This window comes from Petromyzon marinus, unplaced genomic scaffold (genome assembly GCF_048934315.1).
Source record: "Petromyzon marinus isolate PM22_M1 ecotype Great Lakes invasive population unplaced genomic scaffold, UKy_Petmar_22M1.pri1.0 PM_Scaffold_15, whole genome shotgun sequence".
In the NCBI taxonomy this organism is placed as follows: Eukaryota; Metazoa; Chordata; class Hyperoartia; order Petromyzontiformes; family Petromyzontidae; genus Petromyzon; species Petromyzon marinus.
Window position 1 is genome coordinate 229709 of NW_027423113.1, and position 24795 is coordinate 254503.

Consider the following 24795-nt stretch of genomic DNA (forward strand, 5'->3'; position numbering starts at 1 on the left):
ACAACGTGGAGGTTCACATGGTGGCCAGGGAGGTGATGGTGGTGCCCGTGGCCGGAGAGATCCCGGCGATGGTGGATGACCTGACCATCCACTCGGTGGGGCTCTACCGCATCGTGCAGACCGGCATCGGCATCATGGTCATGTGGGACCGGCGCACGAGCATCTTCGTCAAGGTCGACTCCAAGTACAAGGTCAGCGTCGCGGTGGTGGTGTTGGTGGTGATTTTGGTGGTGGTTGGTGGTGATGGTGCTGGAGGTGGTGGTGGCGTCATGGTCACGTGGGACCAGCGCACAAGCATCTTCGTCACAGGTCGACTCCAAGTACACGGTCAGGGCCAAAGCCAAGGTGGTGCAATGTATAGGAGATAGAAATGGACGGTGGTTGCTATGCTGCTGCTGGACGTGGCTGCCTCCCCCGCGGTGTGATCAAGCTCCGTGGAGGCAGCAGCGAGGGTTTGGCGGATCACCACACAGATGTTGCGAATATCCCTTCCCCTAGGATGCGGCGTTGAGGAGGATCCACACCCTGGCTCGCCAAGAGTTGGCAGTGGAGCACGTGGATTAATAGCCATCTGTTTCGATCTGCATGGGGTAGTGGTGTTGTTGTTGTTGCCCTCTCGGGCACATGGGTTGTCTTTGTGTATATGTGTATAAGCACTTAATAATTAGCTGAAAAACATTAACACATCGAGGTCCGTAGGGCTTGGGCAGCTGTTGGCACCGGGATCATTTTCCTACTTCCTTTCCCACTCGTCTACTATTAATCGCGTGTCCGAGTTCTGTCTTTTCAACGGGGAGAGCGAAACCTGTGCGTGTAGAATAATACTAATTATTCCGCTTATTATTGTTAGATGGAGGTGAGCGAGAGATTATAAGCCAGTCTCCAGACCTTAATCCCATAGAAAATCTGTGGAGGGAGCTGAAGGTTCGAGTTGCCAAACGTCAGCCTCGAAACCTTAATGACTTGGAGAAGATCTGCAAGGAGGAGTGGGACATAATCCCTCCGGAGATGTGTGCAAACCTGGTGGCCAACTACAAGAAACGTCTGACCTCTGTGATTGCCAACAAGGGTTTTGCCACCAAGTACTAAGTCATGTTTTGCAGAGGGGTCAAATACTTATTTCCCTCATTAAAATGCAAATCAATTTATAACATTTTTGACATGCGTTTTTCTGGATTTTGGTGTTGTTATTCTGTCTCTCACTGTTCAAATAAACCTAACTTTTAAATTATAGACTGATCATTTCTTTGTCAGTGGGCAAACGTACAACATCAGCAGGGGATGATATACTATTTTCCCTCACTGTATTTTTTAAATAAAAAAACCCACACTTTTATCCTACTCAAATGATTATTCAGACTTCCCCAAAGAGTCTTAATCAGCATATAGATCCCAGACGGATTATGGAGGCCGAGTTGTCACCTCCCAACCAGAGATTTGCAATCTTTCGATTGCGAGCCACTCGCTCAACTGCCGAGCCAACTGCCCGGACAAAGAGAGGTGTTAGGGACAAAGAGAATTGTGGAGCACTGCAAATGGTTGCTTATAACCATGCCGACGGAACGGCCTCTTAGAGGGGAGTTCTAGAAAGTCCTACACCGGCGAGATGTCCCGGAAGAGATCGGAGCTGCGTACTTTACTCCTCCACATGCGCATGAACTGCCGATCTTAGATTCATACCTGTCAACACCTTATTAGTGCCCTACCTTATTACAGACCAATTCAGACCTTATTGGTCATCCCGTGCCCCTTATAAATCTCTCAACGTTCATCCTACAAAGTCCCATCACACTACTATAGTATACTGCTACACTATTATACTACTACATTACTACTACACTACTATACTACTTTAGTATGCTGCTATACTACTACTACACTATTATGCTAAACTACTATACTACTACACTACGATAGTAAACGCTGAAAACATACGGCAACACCTAAAAAAAGTTATGTCATACAAGAATGCCCAAAATGAGGTTATTTTAAATTATGATGTTTGGTGATTTTCCGACATTTATGAAAATCTGCACCCTCCCTCCCCACCGGAAGCCACCGGATAATTATAATCATTAGATTAGGATCAAACGAGTTCAAGTTGATACAGTTTCTCTCGCGAATCCGAGGGGGTCACCCCCTTTGGGCTGCCCGGGAGTCGTAAACTCTCGGCTTCGTTTCGCTCACGGCTCGGTGCCACCCCGCTCCCGACCCCCCCCACACCCCACCCCAGAGCACCCTGTGCGGCCTCTGCGGCAACTACAATGGGCGCGACAGCGACGACTTGACAGCGGCCGACGGCTCCACGGCCGCGTCCGTGCTGGCGTTCGGCAACAGTTGGAGGATAAAGGAGAGCTGCGCCGCCATGACAGAGGCGGCGGAGCCTTGCCAGCAGAATCCGCACCACCAAGCGTGGGCGCTGCGCCAGTGTTACGTCCTCGCCAGTGACGTCTTCAGCTCATGCCACGACCCACTACCCGTGGGTCGTCGATGGTCCACGATGAGAAGGCATGAGGAGCAAGTGGAGGGGTCAATGATATAAATAGACACCCAAATATATGACCACAGAGCTTAGGCAATTGTTGACACTGGTTCTGGCTGCCTTCCTGCTTGTCTGTGGTTTCCCCGTGGCCATGGTAGTGTGCACCATACAACTATATGGTTTTTTTTGGGCTAGATCGTGTGAATATAAATGTGTCGTTAAATCCGCCACCACCCGACACAGCCACAATTATATTTCGATTTAAAGCTTTCGTGACTGCAGGGATTCATCTTCTGGGTTCTTTCGGTAAAGTCACGTAGAATGGAGATAAAATAATAATTAAAAAATAATAACAGAATAAATTCTCACGACGTTTTGGCCACAACACAAGTAGCCTTCCTCAGGTGAAGAAACAGGACTGTCCGGAAGACAGCGCTGTCTTCCGGAGAGTCCCGTTTCTTCACCTGACGTGGTGACGTCACCGCCACTTAGTGGTGAACGGCGGTTGTTGTTGTTTTGTGGACGTCCTCGACACCCGACGTGGCTGCGCCTCTCCCTTGTCTTTCTGTCGGCGACTGATCGCGGATTTCCAATATCACCTCGCTCCCCTTGTCCTGACCCAGGTGGACCATGCGCCGTTCCTGGAGGCGTGCATTCACGACTCGTGCGCATGCGATGGCAGCGACTGCGAGTGCTTCTGCACTGCGGTGGCTGCGTACGCCCAGGTCTGCAACGAGGCCGGCGTGTGCATCAAGTGGAGGACTCCCGACCGCTGCCGTGAGTGGAATGCATGTGACAGGGGGAGGGGGGGGGGGCGGTAGGTGGTCACGGTCGCTCCACTCACCGGCCTGCTCGTTTGTCCTCTTTGCTCCTCAAACCCGGCCGCTCGGCCTCGGGCAATGAACGGTTTGCTCAGCCGCTCAGCGCATCTCCCACGGCGCCATTGTCCCGACACGACGGTTCGTGTGAGAGGGAGCGACTTCCCAGCAAATGCGGACTGACCGACCGGGGGCTTTGGGTTGCCGAAGCGAGGATGATAATGATGATGATGGCCACGATGACAGCGACCATTTAAAAAAATCACCGCATGTGTTTTCACAGGAGATTAGAACCCCTCTTAACGAGCACCCCTGTTCACGACTAATCACTTAACCACGGGCCTCCATAGAGCCAAATGTGTAGCATATAGTAGTGTTGTGTATAGTGTAGTAGATAGTAGTGTTGTGTATAGTGTAGTATATAGTAGTTTAGTGGATAGCAGTGTAGTATATAGTAGTGTAGTGTATAGTAGTGTAGTGTACACTGCTATATAGTCTAGTGTCTTTAAAAAATCCTCACACCGACACGGAGTAATAAGTCACCTGCTTACACTTTATTTCTGCTGTCTCGCGCCAGTTGTAGGCACTCCTATATCTCTTTTCTTTACGGTCACATACACTTGACTTCTCCCCGCTCTTGTCTATTCTGCACCCCACCTATCTTGCACTCAGCAGCTCTGCTATCAGCGGTTCCACACTCAGCGACTCTGCACTCAGCGTCTCCGCACTCAGCGTCTCCGCACTCAGCGACTCTGCACACAGCGACTCCGCACTCAGCGTCTCCGCACTCAGCAACTCTGCACTCAGCGACTTTGCACTCAGCGACTCTACACACAGAGACTCTGCACTCAGCGACTCTGCACACAGCGACTCCACACTCAGCGTCTTCACACTCAACGACTCTGCACACAGCGACTCCACACACAGCGACTCCACACACAGCGACTCTGCACACAGCGACTCCACACACAGCGACTCTGCACACAGGGACTCCGCACTCAGAGACTCCGCACACGGCGACTCTGCACACAGCGACTCCACACACAGCGACTCTGCACACAGCGACTCCACACACAGCGACTCCGCACACAGCGACTCCGCACTCAGCGACTCCGCACTCAGCGACTCCGCACTCAGCGACTCTGCACTCAGAGACTTCGCATTCAGCGACTCCGCACTCAGAGACTCTGCACACAGCGACTCCACACACAGCGACTCCGTACACAGCGACTCTGCACACAGCGACTCCACACTCAGACACTCAGCACACAGCGACTCCACACTCAGCGACTCCGCACTCAGCGACTCTGCACTCAGAGACTTCGCATTCAGAGACTCCGCACTCAGAGACTCCGCACTCAGAGACTCCGCACTCAGAGACTCTGCACACAGCGACTCCACACACAGCGACTCCGCACACAGCGACTCTGCACACAGCGACTCCACACTCAGACACTCAGCACACAGCGACTCCACACTCAGCGACTCCGCACTCAGCGACTCTGCACTCAGAGACTTCGCATTCAGAGACTCCGCACTCAGAGACTCCGCACTCAGAGACTTCGCACTCAGAGACTCCGCACTCAGAGACTCTGCACACAGCGACTCCACACACAGCGACTCCGCACACAGCGACTCTGCACACAGCGACTCCACACTCAGACACTCAGCACACAGCGACTCCACACTCAGCGACTCCGCACTCAGCGACTCTGCACTCAGAGACTTCGCATTCAGAGACTCCGCACTCAGAGACTCCGCACTCAGCGACTCCGCACACAGCGACTCCACACTCAGCGTCTTCACACACAGCGACTCTGCACACAGCGACTCCACACTCAGCGACTCCGCACTCAGCGACTCGGCACTCAGAGACTTCGCATTCAGAGACTCCGCACTCAGAGACTCCGCACTCAGAGACTCTGCACTCAAAGACTCCACACTCAGAGACTCCACACTCAGCTTCTTCACACTCAGCGACTCTGCACACAGCGACTCCGCACTCAGAGACTCTGCACACAGCGACTCTGCACACAGCGACTCCACACTCAGAGACTCTGCACACAGCGATTCCGCACACAGCGACTCCACACTCAGCGATTCCGCACTCAGCGACTCTGCACTCAGAGACTCCACACACAGCGACTCCGCACTCAGACACTCTGCACACAGCGACTCCACACTCAGCGACTCCGCACTCAGCGACTCTGCACTCAGAGACTTCGCATTCAGAGACTCCGCACTCAGAGACTCCGCACTCAGCGACTCCGCACTCAGCGACTCCGCACACAGCGACTCCACACTCAGCGTCTTCACACTCAGCGACTCTGCACACAGCGACTCCACACTCAGCGTCTTCACACTCAGCGACTCTGCACACAGCGACTCCACACTCAGCGACTCCACACACAGCGACTCTGCACACAGCGACTCCGCACACAGCGACTCCGCACACAGCGACTCCGCACTCAGCGACTCCGCACTCAGCGACTCTGCACTCAGAGACTTCGCATTCAGCGACTCCGCACTCAGAGACTCCGCACTCAGCGACTCCGCACACAGCGACTCTGCACACAGCGACTCCACACTCAGACACTCAGCACACAGCGACTCCACACTCAGCGACTCCGCACTCAGCGACTCTGCACTCAGAGACTTCGCATTCAGAGACTCCGCACTCAGAGACTCCGCACTCAGCGACTCCGCACACAGCGACTCCACACTCAGCGTCTTCACACACAGCGACTCTGCACACAGCGACTCCACACTCAGCGACTCCGCACTCAGCGACTCGGCACTCAGAGACTTCGCATTCAGAGACTCCGCACTCAGAGACTCCGCACTCAGAGACTCTGCACTCAAAGACTCCACACTCAGAGACTCCACACTCAGCTTCTTCACACTCAGCGACTCTGCACACAGCGACTCCGCACTCAGAGACTCTGCACACAGCGACTCTGCACACAGCGACTCCACACTCAGAGACTCTGCACACAGCGATTCTGCACACAGCGACTCCACACTCAGCGATTCCGCACTCAGCGACTCTGCACTCAGAGACTCCACACACAGCGACTCTGCACACAGGGACTCCGCACTCAGAGACTTCGCATTCAGAGACTCCGCACTCAGAGACTCTGCACACAGCGACTCCACACTCAGACACTCAGCACACAGCGACTCCACACTCAGCGACTCCGCACTCAGCGACTCTGCACTCAGAGACTTCGCATTCAGAGACTCCGCACTCAGAGACTCCGCACTCAGAGACTCCGCACTCAGAGACTCTGCACACAGCGACTCCACACACAGCGACTCCGCACACAGCGACTCTGCACACAGCGACTCCACACTCAGACACTCAGCACACAGCGACTCCACACTCAGCGACTCCGCACTCAGCGACTCTGCACTCAGAGACTTCGCATTCAGAGACTCCGCACTCAGAGACTCCGCACTCAGAGACTTCGCACTCAGAGACTCCGCACTCAGAGACTCTGCACACAGCGACTCCACACACAGCGACTCCGCACACAGCGACTCTGCACACAGCGACTCCACACTCAGACACTCAGCACACAGCGACTCCACACTCAGCGACTCCGCACTCAGCGACTCTGCACTCAGAGACTTCGCATTCAGAGACTCCGCACTCAGAGACTCCGCACTCAGCGACTCCGCACACAGCGACTCCACACTCAGCGTCTTCACACACAGCGACTCCACACTCAGCGTCTTCACACACAGCGACTCTGCACTCAGCGACTCGGCACTCAGAGACTTCGCATTCAGAGACTCCGCACTCAGAGACTTCGCATTCAGAGACTCCGTACTCAGAGACTCCGCACTCAGAGACTCTGCACTCAGCTTCTTCACACTCAGCGACTCTGCACACAGCGACTCCGCACTCAGAGACTCTGCACACAGCGTCTCTGCACACAGCGACTCCACACTCAGAGACTCTGCACACAGCGACTCCGCACACAGCGACTCCACACTCAGCGATTCCGCACTCAGCGACTCTGCACTCAGAGACTCCACACACAGCGACTCCGCACTCAGACACTCTGCACACAGCGACTCCACACTCAGCGACTCCGCACTCAGCGACTCTGCACTCAGAGACTTCGCATTCAGAGACTCCGCACTCAGAGACTCCACACTCAGAGACTCTGCACTCAGAGACTCCACACTCAGAGACTCCGCACTCAGCGACTCCGCACACAGCGACTCCACACTCAGCGTCTTCACACTCAGCGACTCTGCACACAGCGACTCCACACTCAGCGTCTTCACACTCAGCGACTCTGCACACAGCGACTCCGCACTCAGAGACTCTGCACACAGCGACTCTGCACACAGCGACTCCACACTCAGAGACTCCGCAAACAGCGTCTTCACACTCAGCGACTCTGCACACAGCGACTCCACACTCAGCGACTCCACACACAGCAACTCTGCACACAGCGACTCCGCACACAGCGACTCCGCACACAGCGACTCCGCACTCAGCGACTCCGCACTCAGCGACTCTGCACTCAGAGACTTCGCATTCAGCGACTCCGCACTCAGCGACTCCGCACACAGCGACTCCACACTCAGTGTCTTCACACTCAGCGACTCTGCACACAGCGACTCCGCACTCAGAAACTCTGCACACAGCGACTCTGCACACAGCGACTCCACACTCAGAGACTCCGCAAACAGCGTCTTCACACTCAGCGACTCTGCACACAGCGACTCCACACTCAGCGACTTCACACACAGAGACTCCGCATTCAGCGACTCTGCACACAGTGACTCTGCACTCAGCGACTTCACACTCAGCGACTTCACACTCAGCGACTCTGCACACAGCGACTCTGCACTCAGCGACTTCACACACAGAGACTCTACATTCAGCGACTCCGCACTCACCGACTCCACACACAGCGACTCTGCACACAGCGACTCCACACTCAGAGACTCTGCACACAGCGACTCCACACACAGAGACTTCGCACACAGAGACTCCGCACTCAGACACTCTGCACACAGCAACTCTGCTCTCAGCGACTCAGCACTTGCCCTAGAAGTCTGTTAAGGCGATACTGGGGGATCTTTGTCTTTTTGTATGTGAAGTCTAGGTCTAGCCAAATGCACGGTAAACATTCGGAAGTGACTGCTTTCTGTTAACAATGAATATTAAAATCAACAATTGGATACAGTTTATGTTCCATTAGTTTAATTATGGGCAGTGTTAGGGTAGATATTCGATCAAATGAAAGAATCATAAGAAGTGCAGAGCGTATGTACTGCGATACGACATGGGTAGTGATAGAAAACGGACAACAGCACGATACAGCACTGAGTGCAAACCGTAGGGGAGGCACAACTATTTCCGGATGTGGGATTTCATCGTGATTTTCGGGGAAAATGGTTCAGTTTCCGACATACGGAAAATTCGGATTGTGGATATTGCTCAGGAACCTAACCCTTCCGTAACCCGGGGACTTGCCTGTATTTACTATACTCGCTTAACGACCAAATCACTTAATGACCGGTTTTGTTGAACCAAATGCCGTCGTTAAGAGGGTGTCTACCGTATAGTCCACACCACCGATTAGCACGATTGGCTACGTACGGTGGGAAAGAAGTTCAACAAACACACACACACACACATAGCCTGACGGTGTGTTTTTCGGGTCGTTCCACGTTTTGCTCCGGACGATTTTCCCGACATTTTGCTTCGCGCGCTACGAGCTTCTCTAGCAGATGAAATTCCTGAAGAAACCCCTAGCGCGTGGTGAGAAACGTTGGATGTCGTGCCGAGCTAGTGGTGCAACCCTTCAGGCATCGCGGAGATCGATGCCAATGATGAGTTTCTTATGATGTTACCTCTGTTAATCCCTCTCCCCTCCGCGCGACGCACCCCCCCCCCCCACCTTCAGCCGTCTTCTGCGACTTCTACAACGAGGAATCGGAATGCACGTGGCACTGCAATCCATGCAGTTCCCTTCCCAGCACCTGCAGCCACCTCCAGAAACTGAACCAAGGTTCTCTGCCTCCCATCGAAGGTTTGTTTTGACTGCATCATCACTATCAACTCATTAGCATCATAATAATCGTTCTTGTCGTCATCATTGTCATCGTCGTCATCATCGTCATCGTCAGTATCAACATCCTCTGAATGCATACGTTTGTCCACCTCCTCTGATCTGCTGACCCTGAGTGCAACCTTACAAAACGCTCCATTATTTTGATAGTTGTGGTGGCAGTGGTGGTGCCAGTACTGATGGCATTGGTTGCCAATGTTAATAGCGGTAGTGGTGGTGTTAGTGGTTGGCTGCGTTAGCTGGGTTATGTAGCCTGCATGCTAAGCCACCACATGCCCAAGGAGCATCTGTTTGGCCAGATATATGGGACTAAACGGGCATGGCACAGGCTAGAGAAAAGATGGACTCATGTGGAGCCGAAGGATGTGGAGCTGATTGGACTTACCGACAACTGGTACGAGCAGCGGCAGGTCACTGCTCCATGCTCGCCGATTACCAAAATCGAATCCACCCAAACGACCCAAACTGCTGCCCTTTGTGCCAAGCAACGCCAGAAGACGTCTCCCATTTTCTCAGTTGCCTAAAACACGGACCAAAAATTAAATAGATTGATCTCTGGCTAAACCCTTCGAAAGTGGCGACACGACGCCACCTATAAACAGAAAGTGCGAGGAAAACAACAACAGCAGCAGCAGTGTCAAGATCGGCCCCTGTGGGAGGCGCGAGAAGGACGCTCCTTGGGGAGTTGGCGGCAGTCGTCCTCCAGCAATAAAGGAGGGCAGAGGAGCGACGCTCACAACAACAAGCAGCTAAAACGCAGAACAGTGGCGCAGTGGGAAGCACAGTTGGTGCATCTGCCACTCATCCCAGTCATTCAACCCGTGGCACCTGGGTCTGTTCCGTGACCTCCTGCCAGTGGGCCTTCGCCACTTCACGTGACCTCAAAGTGCACTTTGGGGCCATCCATAAATGACGTCGCGCGATTTTGGACGATTTTTTTTAACACCCCCCCCCCCCCCACCTTAGTCACACGGCGTCACAAAAAGTCAGACCCCCCCTCAAATATGACGTCACAAAGCTCTGCCCCCCCACCCCCCACAAAAATAAAACATGCTTCAAATCGCTTTAAACTATTGTCATTGTAGTGCGTATTTAATGTGATGCTGCACTCTGATGTTGTAGGAGAAAACATTGCTTAAAAAGTCTATTTAATTAAGTTGCGCATTTTGACGTGACGTCATATTTCTAACCCCCCCCCGTCACACATCGTCACAAATGTCTGACCCCCCCCCCAGGTGCGTGACGTCATTTATGGATGGCCCCTTAGCATGGCACAAGTGCCGTGGTGATGTAACCGCCACTAGTGGTGAATGGCGGTTGGTGTTAGTCTTAGTAGTGACGGTAGTCCTGGTGTTGGTGCGAGCTATGGGGCCGTCCATAAATGACGTCACGATGTGTGACGGGGGGGGGGGTTTGAGAAATGTGACGTCACATAAAAATGCGCAACTTTAAATAAATATAGAATTGTTATAACAACCACAGTCCTACAACATCAGAATGCAGAACTTTGTAACGTCATATTTGAGGGGGGGGGGGTCTGACTTTTTGTGACGCCGTGTGACAAGGGGGTAGGGGGGTCAAAAATCGTCCAAAATCGCGTGACGTCATTTATGGATGGCCCCTTGGTCTTAGTAGTGACGGTAGTCCTGGTGTTGGTGCGAGCCGTAGGGATGACGATTCACCGCTATTCTTGCTGCAGGCTGCTACCCGCACTGCCCGCCAGACGCGCAATACTGCGTGCCAAAAACCAACTGCAGCTGCTTTGTTGAGGATGACGTCATTCTGGCCAGGCAGCAGATCCACATCGTCAAGACTTGCCAAATCTGGTGAGATCCCTCTGCTTTCACCCACATTGACACCGCGTGCTCAAGGATCAACATCGCGTCCATTTGACATGTTTCGTCTGTCCCGAATGCACGGATGCTGCCGTGGTGCGATGGGTTAGCACGGTGGCTAGGAGATGTTGACTGCCTCGCCTGTTATGCAGGAGGTCGTGGGTTCGATCCCGACCCTGACGCTTTTATATTTGGAGTTTGCGTGTCTCTCTCCTCGTGGTCACATTGATTTTTCCCCGGGGTCCTCCGGTTTTTCCCTCCACATTAAGGAACACGCATTTAGAGGATTTGGCTGATATATATTGACACGTGATAAGCCACTTTGTTGGGCTCTCACTTGTGGGCAAGGTGGCTTCTAAGAAAAAGAGCTGAATAGGTACAGTGAGCCTTACCTGGTAAAATAAGAAAAAATAATTATCATTGTTTATATTAGAATTAGTTCATTAAGCCTGTCTTCGCCAGACACAAGTTTTCAATAAATATAAAAATGAACCTGATGTTTTTTTTTACAATTTTTATCTACGATCAGACACTAACACCTACTAAAAAAATTAGGTATTTTCCGCAAAAAAAACACAAATGTGTTGACAACTTGATTCAACTTCTTATATTTAAAGACGTACCCATCAGAAATCGCTCAATTTAAAGATTACGCTCTTTTTTTTTATTAGAAAGAACACAAAAAAATGAACTTTATATTCTATGAGGGGAAGCTCCTATCTTTTACCGTTTTGGAATTATTCAGATTTGAACATCATAACATGTGTTATTTTTTCATTCAAAACCACTTGAATCCGAAATGTCTCAAAAACAATAAAAGATAGAATTTTATTGCTGTTTAACGTTTTATCAAAAGAAAAAAACCCGCAATGTTATATTTTGAATGGTTTCTGCTGAATGACACGAACAAACATGTTTATTGAGTGCTTAAAATAGAGATTTGGGGGCCTTAAAATAAAAAAAATCTCGAATATTCAGATTGTTTCTCCTGCTATTTGTGTCATAAAAGTTTACTGGGTAGCACATTTCAGCTTCCTACCTTGTCGGAAAGTACACTAGAGGTTTTTGATACATACAGGTTAAATATCTTTATTTATGTAGATAGTTTATATTATGATAATTTACAGTCCTGTTACAACGTAGGTCACAAGGTAAATCCCCAATCGCGGCAATTGCAACACAAAAGATAAACTGAAAACATTCGGTTGGAACATTGCTTGCGTGATAATTTAAGCTGCATGCAGCAGCAGACGGCATGAGTATGCGCACTGGTGATTGAAAAGCCATCGGTTTGTGCGGAATTACTGAACCTCTTCCACTGGACACCGACGGCCATCCATGTGCTCTGCTTGAGTGCTCGTTCTCTCCAGTATCACATTCACTTTGAACATTATTTTATAAATACAACGGCATGTGCCTGTATAATTGCCCTTGTTGTGTGTCTTCTCTGTGTGACTGCAGCACATGCGACAATGCTGAGCTGCTTTGCGAAATACCAGGTACCCAAGGACAGCCATTCCTTCATGTCAGGGACAGGGGGGAACCTTTTCTTTAAGATGGCCTGTGACATGCCCAGGCACGATGGGAAGACCGAGGCTATGGTCACCTTTTGTTGTCTCAAAATCACCTTTTTGCATACGTGTCATTAGCTGATATTATTGCGATCTCTTTCATAATACGTAGCCACCCTCGAATGAATTGCATAACCAGTGCGATTAAACCAACATTGGTGTACTGCTGCGGCGTAATGCTTGGCATACTGGGCTTGCAATCCAGAGGCTGCCAGTTTGATTCAATCTCTCAGCGCAGAAGTTGAAAATATGGTGAAGGTTTCTCAAACCCCCCCTCGCCTCTGTCCACCCAGCAGTGTGTTAGCAGTGGAATGAGCAATCAATTGCTCAAAAGCCAGTTATTACAACCCCCCCCCCCCCGACCCCATAACGCTCACTAATATTTTATATCCAGATGGATGCTGTTACCACGAACAACTGTACGAGCTGGGCGCCTTCATATCAAGAGAATTAGACCCCGATCAGTACTGCGCGACCACCAAAACTTGCTTGCAACTCGGGGAGGTGGAAGACTCCGTGGAGTGCGGGATAACTCCCATCGACGTGAACAACGCCACCACCACCACCACCGCCGTACCGCCGCTCCCAACCGAGCCACCCATCGTCGGCTCGAGCACAGCTGTGCCCGACGTGGCTCCGATGCAACCGCCCAAGGGACGTTCGACCACGGTGGGCGCTCCGGTTGAAGGTGCCACCGTGCAGCAGCCAACAGCGACGACGAGCGTGAGTCAAGTGCCCTGCTCAGGAAGCTGGTCTGAGTGGTACAGCGAACATTCTCCGGACGCCGACAACGATGGCGACGAGGAGTCGTACCAGAAGGTCATAGCCTCAGGGAAAGTTGTCTGCGCACCGGGATTCTTGGTGGAAAACATCGACTGCCGTGCGGACAAATACCCGAACACACCATTGGGAGGAGTTGGGCCAGGCAATCACTTGTAACAAGGACGTGGGGTTGAAATGCTCACACACGGATCAGACCATGCCATTCTGCTACAACTACAAGGTCAGGTTTTGCTGCTCGCTGATTTCTCCAGCAACCACTGCTCCTCTGTCAACAGCACCGACATCCCCAGTGCCAGATGAAGGTAACTTATGCTTTGATGGTGGGTTTCAGGATGGAAATTTATTGGTGTAATTCCCCCCCCCCCCCCCCCCCCCCCAGTTTATCCTGATTTTAGTATTGGTGACACGTCAGAAGACGAATGGAACTCTGCCAGAGAAGTTCAGTCCTTCGTGTTTGAAAACAGCCCACAAAAACGGATATTATAAAGCGACCTCACAAATCCCTTGAAGCTATTTCTAATGTCCACACACATATTACACACCTTAACCTCCGACTCGCTCTGCTAATGAGAGTGAGGTAATTTGCATGGTAGTCAACCTGACATTTTTTATCTCACAGCTGGAATTGAGCTAAATCAAGTGCATAAATCATTGGTGACCAGACAGTCAATAAATTAATTGCACTTGAGGACCATATACATATCCACAGGCAGCTGCCTGGAATCGAACCCAGGTGAACAGTGGTACCAACTCAACGCTGTGACCTCTGTGCCATCACTCCTGGGGCGGAGGGATTAAGTCGTATAAAGAAAAAACATGGAGAATGCAAAATTGTCTATTCTTGTTTCTTAAAGTAATTGGTTTGCTTGCTTAAATGTTTGCGATTATGTGAGCACCAAGTCACAAACCCTGAACGCTGGTTTTAATCTACTATGTTAATGAAGACGTTTATCTGTATGTGTCTGTGTGTATCTGTCTGTATCTGTGTGTATCTGTCTGTATCTGTGTGTATCTGTGTGTGTCTGTGTGTGGCTGTGTGTGTATCTATGTGTATCTATATGTGTCTGTGTGTATCTGTGTGTGTCTGTGTGTATCTGTGTGTATCTGTATGTATATGTGTGTGTCTGTGTATCTGTGTGTGTCTGTGTGTGTGTCTGTGTGTATCTGTATCTGTATGTATCTGTGTATGTATCTGTGTGTAATTGACATGGGGAGAGAGAGACACGGGGGGAGAGAGACACGGGGAGAGACACGGGGAGAGAGATACACGGGGAGAGAGAGACACGGGGAGAGAGAGACACGGGGAGAGAGAGACACGGGAGAGAGAGACACGGGGATAGAGAGACACGGGGAGAGAGAGAGACACGGGGAGAGAGAGACACGGGGAGAGAGAGACACGGGGAGAGAGAGACTCGGGGAGAGATAGACACGGGGAGAGAGAGACACGGGGAGAGAGAGACACGGGGAGAGAGAGACACGGGGAGAGAGAGAGAGAGACGGGGAGAGAGAGAGACGGGGAGAGAGAGACACGGGGAGAGAGAGAGACACGGGGAGAGAGAGAGACACGGGGAGAGACACGGGGAGAGAGAGACACGGGGAGAGATAGACACGGGGAGAGAGAGAGACACGGGGAGAGAGAGAGACACGGGGAGAGAGAGAGACACAGGGAGAGAGAGAGACACGGGGAGAGAGGAAGGTGCTCTACTCCTACATGGTCCGGTTCCACCAACACGACACCCTGAGGAGCCACAAGGACCATGCCTGGAGGAAAGCCCTGCCCTGCGTCTCTCCGGAGAGGCCTCGCTGGAGGCAACTCTACTGCAGACCGACGTACAACCGCATCGGCGACCTCAGCTGGAGCATCGCCCACGGCACCGTCACCACCACCTTCTCCCTGGCGCGCTTCACCGACACGTCCCCGGAGTGCCGGTTCTGCGGTAAAGCGGAGACGGTGGCGCACCAATACGTGGAGTGCAAGAGCCTGGACTCGCTGTTCAAGGTCCTGAGAAACATCCTCCTAAGGTTCAGCCTCCACTTCTCCCCGACGGTCCTCATCTTTGGATACCCGAAGGGCGACGGACCCCAACATCTTCAGGGGCTGGTCAACGTGCTGTTCGGCTACGCCAAGTTCGCCATATACAGGGCGAGGAAGGTGGCTCTGGAGGGGCAACGTCCAGCCAGCAGCCTGGGCATCTTCCGCGCTCTGGTCGGAGCCAGGGTGTGGCTGGAGTTCCGCCACGCGCGGCTGACCCACGCCGTGCCGGCCTTCAAGGAGCAGTGGGCGCTGGAGGAGGCCGTGTGCTCGGTGGCAGATGACGGAGAGCTCTGCATGCAGATCTAAGCTACCCGTCGGAGGCCGTTTGACTGTGGGAAGGGCTGCGTGCAGATGCAGCACTTGTCGTAGTTACAAAGAAAAAAGAGAGAGCGAGAGAGAGCCCAATGGAGTAGGAAGAGAGGGGGCAGAGAGAGAGGGGGGGCGGAGAGGGGGTAGAGAGAGAGGAGAGGCAGAGAGGGGGGTAGAGAGAGAGGGGGGCAGAGAGGGGGGTAGAGTGAGAGGGAAAGGGGAAATAAAAAAGAAAAAAATGTTGGGTCTTTCATTTAAAAGGGGGGGGGGGGGTGTTACATAAAGCAAAGCATTAAAAAAAAACCCGAAATCATGAACGGAGCAAAGTGCCGACTACACCGAGCATCTTCTTGTTTCTTCTGATCGTAAAAAAAAGAGAGACACGGGGAGAGAGAGACACGGGGAGAGAGAGACACGGGGAGAGAGAGACACGGGGAGAGAGAGACACGGGGAGAGAGAGACACGGGGAGAGAGAGAGACACGGGGGGAGAGAGAGACACGGGGAGAGACACGGGGAGAGAGAGACACGGGGAGAGAGAGACACGGGGGGAGAGAGACACGGGGAGAGAGAGACACGGGGAGAGAGAGACACGGGAGAGCGAGACACGGGGAGAGAGAGAGACACGGGGAGAGAGAGAGACACGGGGAGAGAGAGAGACACGGGGAGAGAGAGAGACACGGGGAGAGAGAGACACGGGGAGAGAGAGAGAGACACGGGGAGAGAGAGACACGGGGAGAGAGAGAGACACGGGGAGAGAGAGACACGGAGAGACAGACACGGGGAGAGAGAGACACGGGGAGAGAGATACACGGTGAGAGAGAGAGACACGGGGAGAGAGAGAGACACGGGGAGAGAGACTTTGACTTTTGACTGCCTTTATTCAGGCTTCCACCTGCTATTGCAGTGGAGCCACAGTGCATTGGATCATAGTCCAGGCAGCAACGGTGATGGGGGGAAAAAAACGACACTGGGCGGCTGCACACACGCGGTCACCTACAGCATCCCGTACACGGAAAAAAAAACCCCTTCTCAAACGACGCGCGCGACCGGGCGTCATCCGCGCCAGGCTTATGGGGGGGGGGGGGGGGGGGGTAGTCCCAGCTAAAAACAGCAAAAAATGACAACGACACCGGTAAAGCGCGTCAACGCCCGCACGACCGACGGCACAACTGGTGCATACAAGCACGGACTTCATAGCGCGGATGAAGTGAGAGTTACACCGCAACCTCCACTCATCCCTGCGTGCGCACAGACAATAGAAAAAACACAATCCTCAAAAAAAAAACGCCACACAAGTCCATGCTCGCCCCACGCTGCCAGAAGGAGCCTCGGCTCGCATGACGTGTGGGCGGGCACCAGGAGCGTTCAAAAAGTAAAAGTCAGCGTGCCGTCCGTGACGGTACACAGGGCCTGGCCAGCCCCCCACCGCTCAAGGAAGCCGGCCAGCGCGCCCTCGGCGGAGGCGTGATATTCATATTCCAACCGAATGCGCGCTTTAAGATGTCCACGCAGCACCGCCACCGCGGAGCAGCTGCTGTCGGCGACACCCTGCAATTTCTTTTTGCGGGTCTTGTATATAGCCATTTTCGCCTGCGCGATGGCAAAGTTCGCCAAGTGGTGCCACCTGCTTGTCAGGTAAGGCACCCCGCAGACAAAACGGCTCCTGTAGAAGGGGACCCCCAGTTTCACAAAAAACGTTCCCAGGAGCTGAAACAGCGGGCCGAGCCGTGGGCATTCCAGATATTGGTGAGCCAGGTCCTCGACCGCGCCGCAGAACTCGCACAGGTCCGACGCCCCGGGGGTGATCTTGCTGAGCCACACGGCAGAGGGCAGCGTCCAGTGCGCGAGCCTCCATTGGAGGTCTCCGCAGCGCTTCGTTACGGGGGACTTGTAAAAACACTCCCACTGGGGGTGGGCCTCAGTCATGGGGGGGAAATGAGCCCTCCATTTGATGTCCGGCATGTCCGCCAGCTCTGTGCAGTGGAGCGCTTTCACGCAGCATTCGTAGAGCGCCTTCTTCGGAGCGCCCTCGAGGGCCACGTCTTTGCATTGATCGAGCCGCTGCAGCTTTCCGGCATCGTAGCGCCCGGGGGGCTGCGCGCAGGAGAGGAGGAGCCCCGGGAAGGGTGGGGGGGGGGGGGTGGTGGGGGGGGTAGAGGTGGGTGGGGGGGGGTGGGTGGGGGGGGTCGGGGTGGGGGGTCCCTCGGTGCCACGGTCCTCCGGCACATACACCACTAAGCACAGCCCCCGCATTACTTTGAGCGCCTCCCGCAGCAACTTCTCCCCCGCGAGCATGGTGCGGAGTCCCGCAGTGCCGCTCACCTCCGCCGCGGTTTTCCACGCCAGGCGGCAGTCGCGGCACTTCACGAGGTCGCCCACCCTCCGCACCCCCGCCCCGGTGAAGCGGAGGGCGAGCGTCCTCTCCTCCCTAATCCCTGCAAAAAGTCGATTAAAGAACAGAGGCTCCCGCAGGAACTGTGCGAGGCCATCCCGCGGCTTCGCCCTGTCCCACGCAAGACTCCGGCACGCGTCCAGTAAGCTCCGATGGTACTCGGGCAGCCCCGTATAGTCAACAAGGTCCAAGTCCAATAGGACCAGCTCCCTGTCGTACCCCAGGCGCCCGCCCGCACCCCTCAACAGGCTGAGGGCCAGCGCTGTCCACTGGGGTCCCTCTCGTTGGTACAACAGGCGCCGCACGGCCTGCAGCCTGAAAAACATAACTTTGGCGGTGACATCCACCAGGCCCTGACCGCCCTCTCGCACCGGCAGGTGGAGCACGCCCGGCTTCATCCAGTGCTTACCGCACCAGACGAAGTTGACGAGCGAATGGCCCGTCCCCCGGAGCAACCAGTCAGGGGGCTGAAGGACTTTAGCCCGGTGCCATAAAACAGACACCACCAGGTTGTTTCCCACCAGTACCTGCCCCCTGAAGGACAGTAGTGGGGCCAGCTTTGTCCATGCCGACAGCTTGGCCTCAAATGCTTCTTTCAGCTCAGTCCAGTTTCGTTCAACCGCCCGCGGTCTGCCCAGGTGAACCCCCAGGTACCGCACACCCTCGTCCTGCCACGTGACTGCCCCGGGGAGGAGCACAGAGCGCACGACGCCAAGCGCTCCCAGGCAGAGGGCCTCGCTTTTCTCCCAGTTGACCTTGGCGCCGGACACTCGTTCGAATGTCGCCACAGCCCTGCAGAGCGTTGAGAGGTCTCGTGCGTCGCTGACCACCACGCACACGTCATCTGCATAGGCCGACACCTTTATAGCGACGTTCCCCGGGCCTGGAACCGCGAGCCCAGGTAAAACTTCCTTCAGCCTGCGCACCAGCGGCTCAACGCTCAGGGCGTAGAGGAGCCCTGAGAGCGGGCACCCCTGCCTGATCCCTCTCGTCACAGGGAAGGGGGGACCGAGCCACTGATTTGTCTTTACCAGACTATACGTGCCCTCATACAGGAGCTTCACATATGCAAAAAAAACTGTCCGAAACCCAGAGAGGTGAGCAGCTTCCCCAGGTACGTGCGGTCAATTCTATCAAAGGCCTTTTCTAAGTCCATGAAGAGGAGGCCTGATTCCTTGCCATGAAAATCAGAGATATTGCATCCCTGACCGTGCTGATGTTGTCGTAAATGCACCGGCCAGGGATGCAATAAGTCTGTTCAGGGCCAACCAGTTTCCCCACAACCGCTTTGAGCCGATTCGCCGCGACCTTGGCGAAGATCTTGTAGTCTACGCACAAGAGGGAGACGGGCCGCCAGTTCTCAATGCGCCTCAAGTCCCCCTTCCTGGGCAGCAGCGTGATCACGGCCCTCCTACAGCTCAGCGGGAATTCTCCCTCTCGCAGGCTCTCTTCCAGCACCTCGAGCAGGTGGGGAGCAATCTCATTCCAGAAGACTTTATAAAACTCTACCGGCAAACCATCTAACCCCGGGGCCCTGCCAGTCGCGAGGCCATTCGCTGCGTTGGTGAGCTCGGTCAGAGCGATGGGGCTGTCGAGACGCTCGCTATCCGAGACCTCCAGAGCGGGGACTCCTTCCAGTAGATCCCGCACAGCCTCGTTATCTACCACGCCCTCGCTAAAAAGCCCAGCATAGTAATCCCTCGCCACCCTGGCAATCTCACCCTCCTCCGTGGCCTCCTCCCCTGTCGCGGTCCTTAGTCCCGAAATGCTCCTCCCGACCGGGGTTTTTTTTGCCAGCCCAAAAAAATATTTAGAGGGCGCGTCCATGTGCATTAAATGATGCAATCTATTCCCGCATAAAAAAGTCGTGGGGTTGCTGGTCCGTGACTGCTCGGAAAAGCCGCTGCTTCCCCAGCAGTACCCTCCCCTTGTCATCAGGGTCGCCGCCGCTGCCGCTCGCGCTTTGGACCAAGCCCAACTCTCCCTCGAGCAGCAGCAACTCACGCCCCAGCCGTCGCTCTGTCTCCGCCCCGACGGTCGCGTAGTGGCCCCGCAGCTGCAGGCAGAGGGCCCTGACCTGGGCCTTTGTGTCCTCCCACCACTGCCGTGCCGAGACGAAGGCACTTTTACCGGCCTCCCAACGAGCCCAACAGGCCCTGAATGTCGCCTTGAACCCTTCATTGTCCAACAGCCGCACGTCCAGCTTCCAGTAGGCGCTGCGGCGCTCTATCCCGGGGAACCGCAGCCGCACACTCACGAGGTGATGGTCTGAAAAACCGGACGGGGTGATGGTGCTGTCGCCCAGCAGGCTGGCCGCGCCGGCACTAACGTAAATCCGATCGAGCCTGGCAAGGCTTACCCTCCCCTGGGGAGTCACGCGACACCACGAGTACTGCCGCTGCCCCGGGTGGTGCAGCCGCCACGTGTCCACCAGACCCAGGCACTGCACCACGTCGGCCAGCGGCCGCGCAGTCTCCGGGTGCGGTTCATCGCCGTTCCGATCCAGGGCCGGGGCAAGGGTGCAGTTATAATCGCCGGCGACCAAGGTGACGACGTCCTCATCGACGCCAGCCTCCAGAGTGGACCGCAGGGCGCCGGCGAAGAACTCCCCCCTCTCTCGGCTCTTACTTGGTGCATACAGATTGATGCACTTCAGTCACACGCCATTGACCTTGAGTTCCGCCGTCATCAGGCGGCCCTTCACAACTTCCCTAAAGGCTACGCAATTGGGGGAGAAGCTCGAGCCGAACACAGCCGCGACCCCTGCAAGCCCGCCGTCTCCGTTGCTGAAGAAAGTTTGGCTGCCCATCAGGGGCTGTCGAGCGGTTTGCAGCGCATCATCAAAATGTGTCTCCTGGAGGAGAGCCACGTCCGCTCTCTGCTCCTTGAGAAACAGGCAGATACGGTGCCACCTCTTATCACTGCGAGCACCATTGCAGTTGAGGCTCACCACTCTAATGTGTGAGGCCATGACGTATTAGGGGAGATTGATGCCCGGTTTTTTCTGAGGCCGGACGCGGGAATGCGTCCTCAGCATTGTAACCAGCGCCTTCAGATGGTAGCGCTCTTGCTCAGTGCAACTGAACTCTGCCGGCTTCCGAACAATCTTCTGCGCACCCTGCAGGAGGGCCATGTAATCTGGGAAGGTCTCCAAGGGTTTCTTCTTCCTCCTGTAATTGACCCGGAGGTAGCGGAGGATCTCCCCGAGGGGGATCTCCCTCTCCTCCGGGACCGACACATAGCTCCTGGCGCATTCCCTTCCGTCGATGCCGTCGAACTCCCCGAACTCCTCCTCCTCCAGCTCGTCGTCGTCGTCGCCATCTCCGCATGCGGCACTGGCTTCGGCCACCACCGCCTCCGCTGAGCCACCTGGGGCCGAGACTCCGCTAGGTCCAGGGCGGCTCTCCTCCACCGGCGCCGCGGCCGCTGTCACTGCCATCGTCGTCGCCGATGCCACGTCACGGGGGGGGGGGGGGGGGGGGGCGGCGGTCCAACCTGAGGAGCCGCGGCGGCGTCAGGCGCCTCCGCGGCAGGTGGCCGGTCCCCTCCCTCCGCCGGATCCTTCGCATGTTCTGCGCTCTCGTCCTCGTCCGACGAGTCGAGGCAGCCGCCGTCGAGGTCCATCTCCTCCTCCTGCGGCACCGCCTCGGCGTCGACGGTCTCCTTCGACGCAGCTCTCCCGGCTCCCGCCGTCCGCTTCGAGGGAGCGCCGGCGCGATCCCCCACTGCAGAGCCCTCCTTGGCCTTTCGCTTCTTCCTCCGGACCAGGGTAAAGCCCGCGGCGTCGTCCCCAGGGGCCGGCGCGCCGCAGCTGGGCGCCGGCTCCTGCGGTTCACCTCGGGTGGACTGCTGCTGCTGCTGCCCCTCTTGCTGCTGCTGCAGTTGCTGCTGCTGCCCCTCTTGCTACTGCAGCTGCTGCTGCTGCGGTTGCTGCTGCTGCTTCTGCCGCTGCGGCTGTTGCTGCTGCTCCAGCTTCTCTTGCTGCCTCTGCTCCTCACGCGCCGGTGTGGGTGGTACGGCAGGAACGTCGCTCCCGCTTTTCTTGTTTTGGCAATGTCTCCGGGTGTGTCCGACTCCACCACACCCGAAGCATAGCGGCAAAGCTGAGGATGCATACACCATGTAAATGTTCCCTTTTATATTATACTTAAGAGTCACATTCAGCTCAGTGTCACCGCCCTTTAGAATCATAAAAGCATGGCGCTGCAGTGTCATCACGTGCGCCATCCTCGGGTTCGTCGTGCGTAAAGGTAGCATTGTAATCCTCGACACCATCGTGCCGAACCTCCGCAAATCCCTCTGTATGTCCGCGGTTGGAAGGAAAGGTGGTGCGCCCGAAATCACCACCCGGACTGCGGGCGTCGCGAGCGGGGAACACGTCAGGAACAAACCGTCCCCAATGGTCAGCCCCGCTTCCACCAGGCGCGCCACCATCCCCTCCTCCGCCACGTAGACGGTGACGCCACGGTTTTCTCTCTGGGCTGCGAGGACGGCGGAGCATCCCACATGCCCCGCCACTGCGGTTGCGACGGCCTCCACGGACACCTCCGATGGAGGGAACGCGACGATCGCGTGCTGCCGTGTGAGGTTCTCCAGTTTCGTGTGTGTAGCCATGATGGTAGCCGGCTACAACACACCTGCGCGCGTGGTTTCGTTGTTCCCGTCGGCACTCCTGCTGCTGCCGACGTCGTTGTTACCCGGCGTGAACTCACGGGTTGCTCGAGGCGTAATCTTGCTCGGGCGCCCCGTGAGTAAAGGAATAAATAATATGGGGATAATAAACTGAACCGGGAAGAAAGGGAGGGGAGCTTCGTCTATTGTTCCGCCGTGAAACTCTCTCTCGGGACCGGCCTGAAACGATGGTGATTGGGTGGGTGAGTGAGTGGGTGGGTGGGTTAGTGGGTGAGTGAGTGAGTGGGTGAGTGGGTGGGTAAGTGGGTGAGTTAGTGGGTGAGTCAGTGGGTGAGTGGGTGGGTGAGTGGGTGAGTGAGTGGGTGAGTGGGTGGGTGGGTGGGTGAGTGAGTGAGTGGGTGAATGAGTGAGTGAGTGGATGGGTGAGTGAGTGGGTGAGTGAGTGAGTGAGTTGGTGAGTGAGTGGTTGAGTGAGTGGGTGGGTGAGTGGGTGGGTGGGTGAGTAGATGAGTGAGTGAGTGGCTGAGAGAGTAGGTGAGTGAGTGAGTAGGTGAGTGGGTGGGTGGGTGAGTGAGTAGGTGAGTGAGTTGGTGAGTGAGTTAGTGAGTTAGTGGTTTGGGTTCACGATGGGCGTGACTCTCCCCCCCCCCCCCCCCCCCCAGGTATTTCGACGGCTTCACCATGCGCCTGGGTCCCAGCGTGAGCCGCCAGGTGACCAATCAGACGCCTCCCTGCCTGGTGTCACGTGCCCCGCCCCATGACGTCACAGCCTACCTCAGCACTGAGCGGTGAGATGGCTCACAGAGCCAGACAAAGAGACTCCCACAGGGTTCAGTGTTAATCAGTGAGACTCCCACAGGGTTCAGTGTTAATCAGTGAGACTCCCATAGGGTTCAGTGTTAATCAGTGAGACTCCCATAGGGTTCAGTGTTAATCACTGAGACTCCCATAGGGTTCAGTGTTAATCAGTGAGACTCCCACAGGGTTCATTGTTAATCAGTGAGACTCCCACAGGGATCAGTGTTAATCAGTGAGACTCCCACAGGGTTCAGTGTTAATCAGTGAGACTCCCATAGGGTTCAGTGTTAATCAGTGAGACTCCCATAGGGTTCAGTGTTAATCAGTGAGACTCCCACAGGGTTCAGTGTTAATCAGTGAGACACCCACAGGGTTCAGTGTTAATCAGTGAGACTCCCACAGGGTTCAGTGTTAATCAGTGAGACTCCCATAGGGTTCAGTGTTAATCAGTGAGACTCCCATAGGGTTCAGTGTTAATCAGTGAGACTCCCACAGGGTTCAGTGTTAATCAGTGAGACTCCCATAGGGTTCAGTGTTAATCAGTGAGACTCCCACAGGGTTCAGTGTTAATCAGTGAGACTCCCATAGGGTTCAGTGTTAATCAGTGAGACTCCCACAGGGTTCAGTGTTAATCAGTGAGACTCCAACAGGGTTCAGTGTTTATCAGTGAGACTCCCATAGGGTTCAGTGTTAATCACTGAGACTCCCATGGGGTCAGTGTTAATCAGTGAGACTTTCACAGGGTTCATTGTTAATCAGTGAGCCTCCCACAGGGTTCAGTGTTAATCAGTGAGACTCCCATAGGGTTCATTGTTAATCATTGAGACTCCCACAGGGTTCATTGCTAATCAGTGAGACTCCCACAGGGTTCAGTGTTAATCAGTGAGACTCCCACAGGGTTCAGTGTTAATCAGTGAGCCTCCCACAGGGTTCAGTGTTAATCAGTGAGACTCCCATAGGGTTCATTGTTAATCAGTGAGACTCCCACAGGGTTCATTGCTAATCAGTGAGACTCCCACAGGGTTCAGTGTTAATTAGTGAGAC

At 54.7% G+C, this 24795-nt stretch overlaps 1 protein-coding gene across 1 annotated transcript; it reads left to right on the top strand.

The window, feature by feature from the left end:
* Positions 1-6: 6 nt before the first annotated feature.
* LOC142922724 (mucin-2-like) lies at positions 7-9524 on the top strand. Its single transcript, XM_076063556.1, has 3 exons — positions 7-191; positions 2234-3259; positions 9231-9524. Exons 1-2 carry the CDS (start codon positions 18-20, stop codon positions 2540-2542), a joined length of 483 nt encoding a protein of 160 aa, XP_075919671.1. The 5' UTR covers positions 7-17; the 3' UTR covers positions 2543-3259; positions 9231-9524.
* The last annotated feature ends 15271 nt before the right edge of the window (positions 9525-24795 follow it).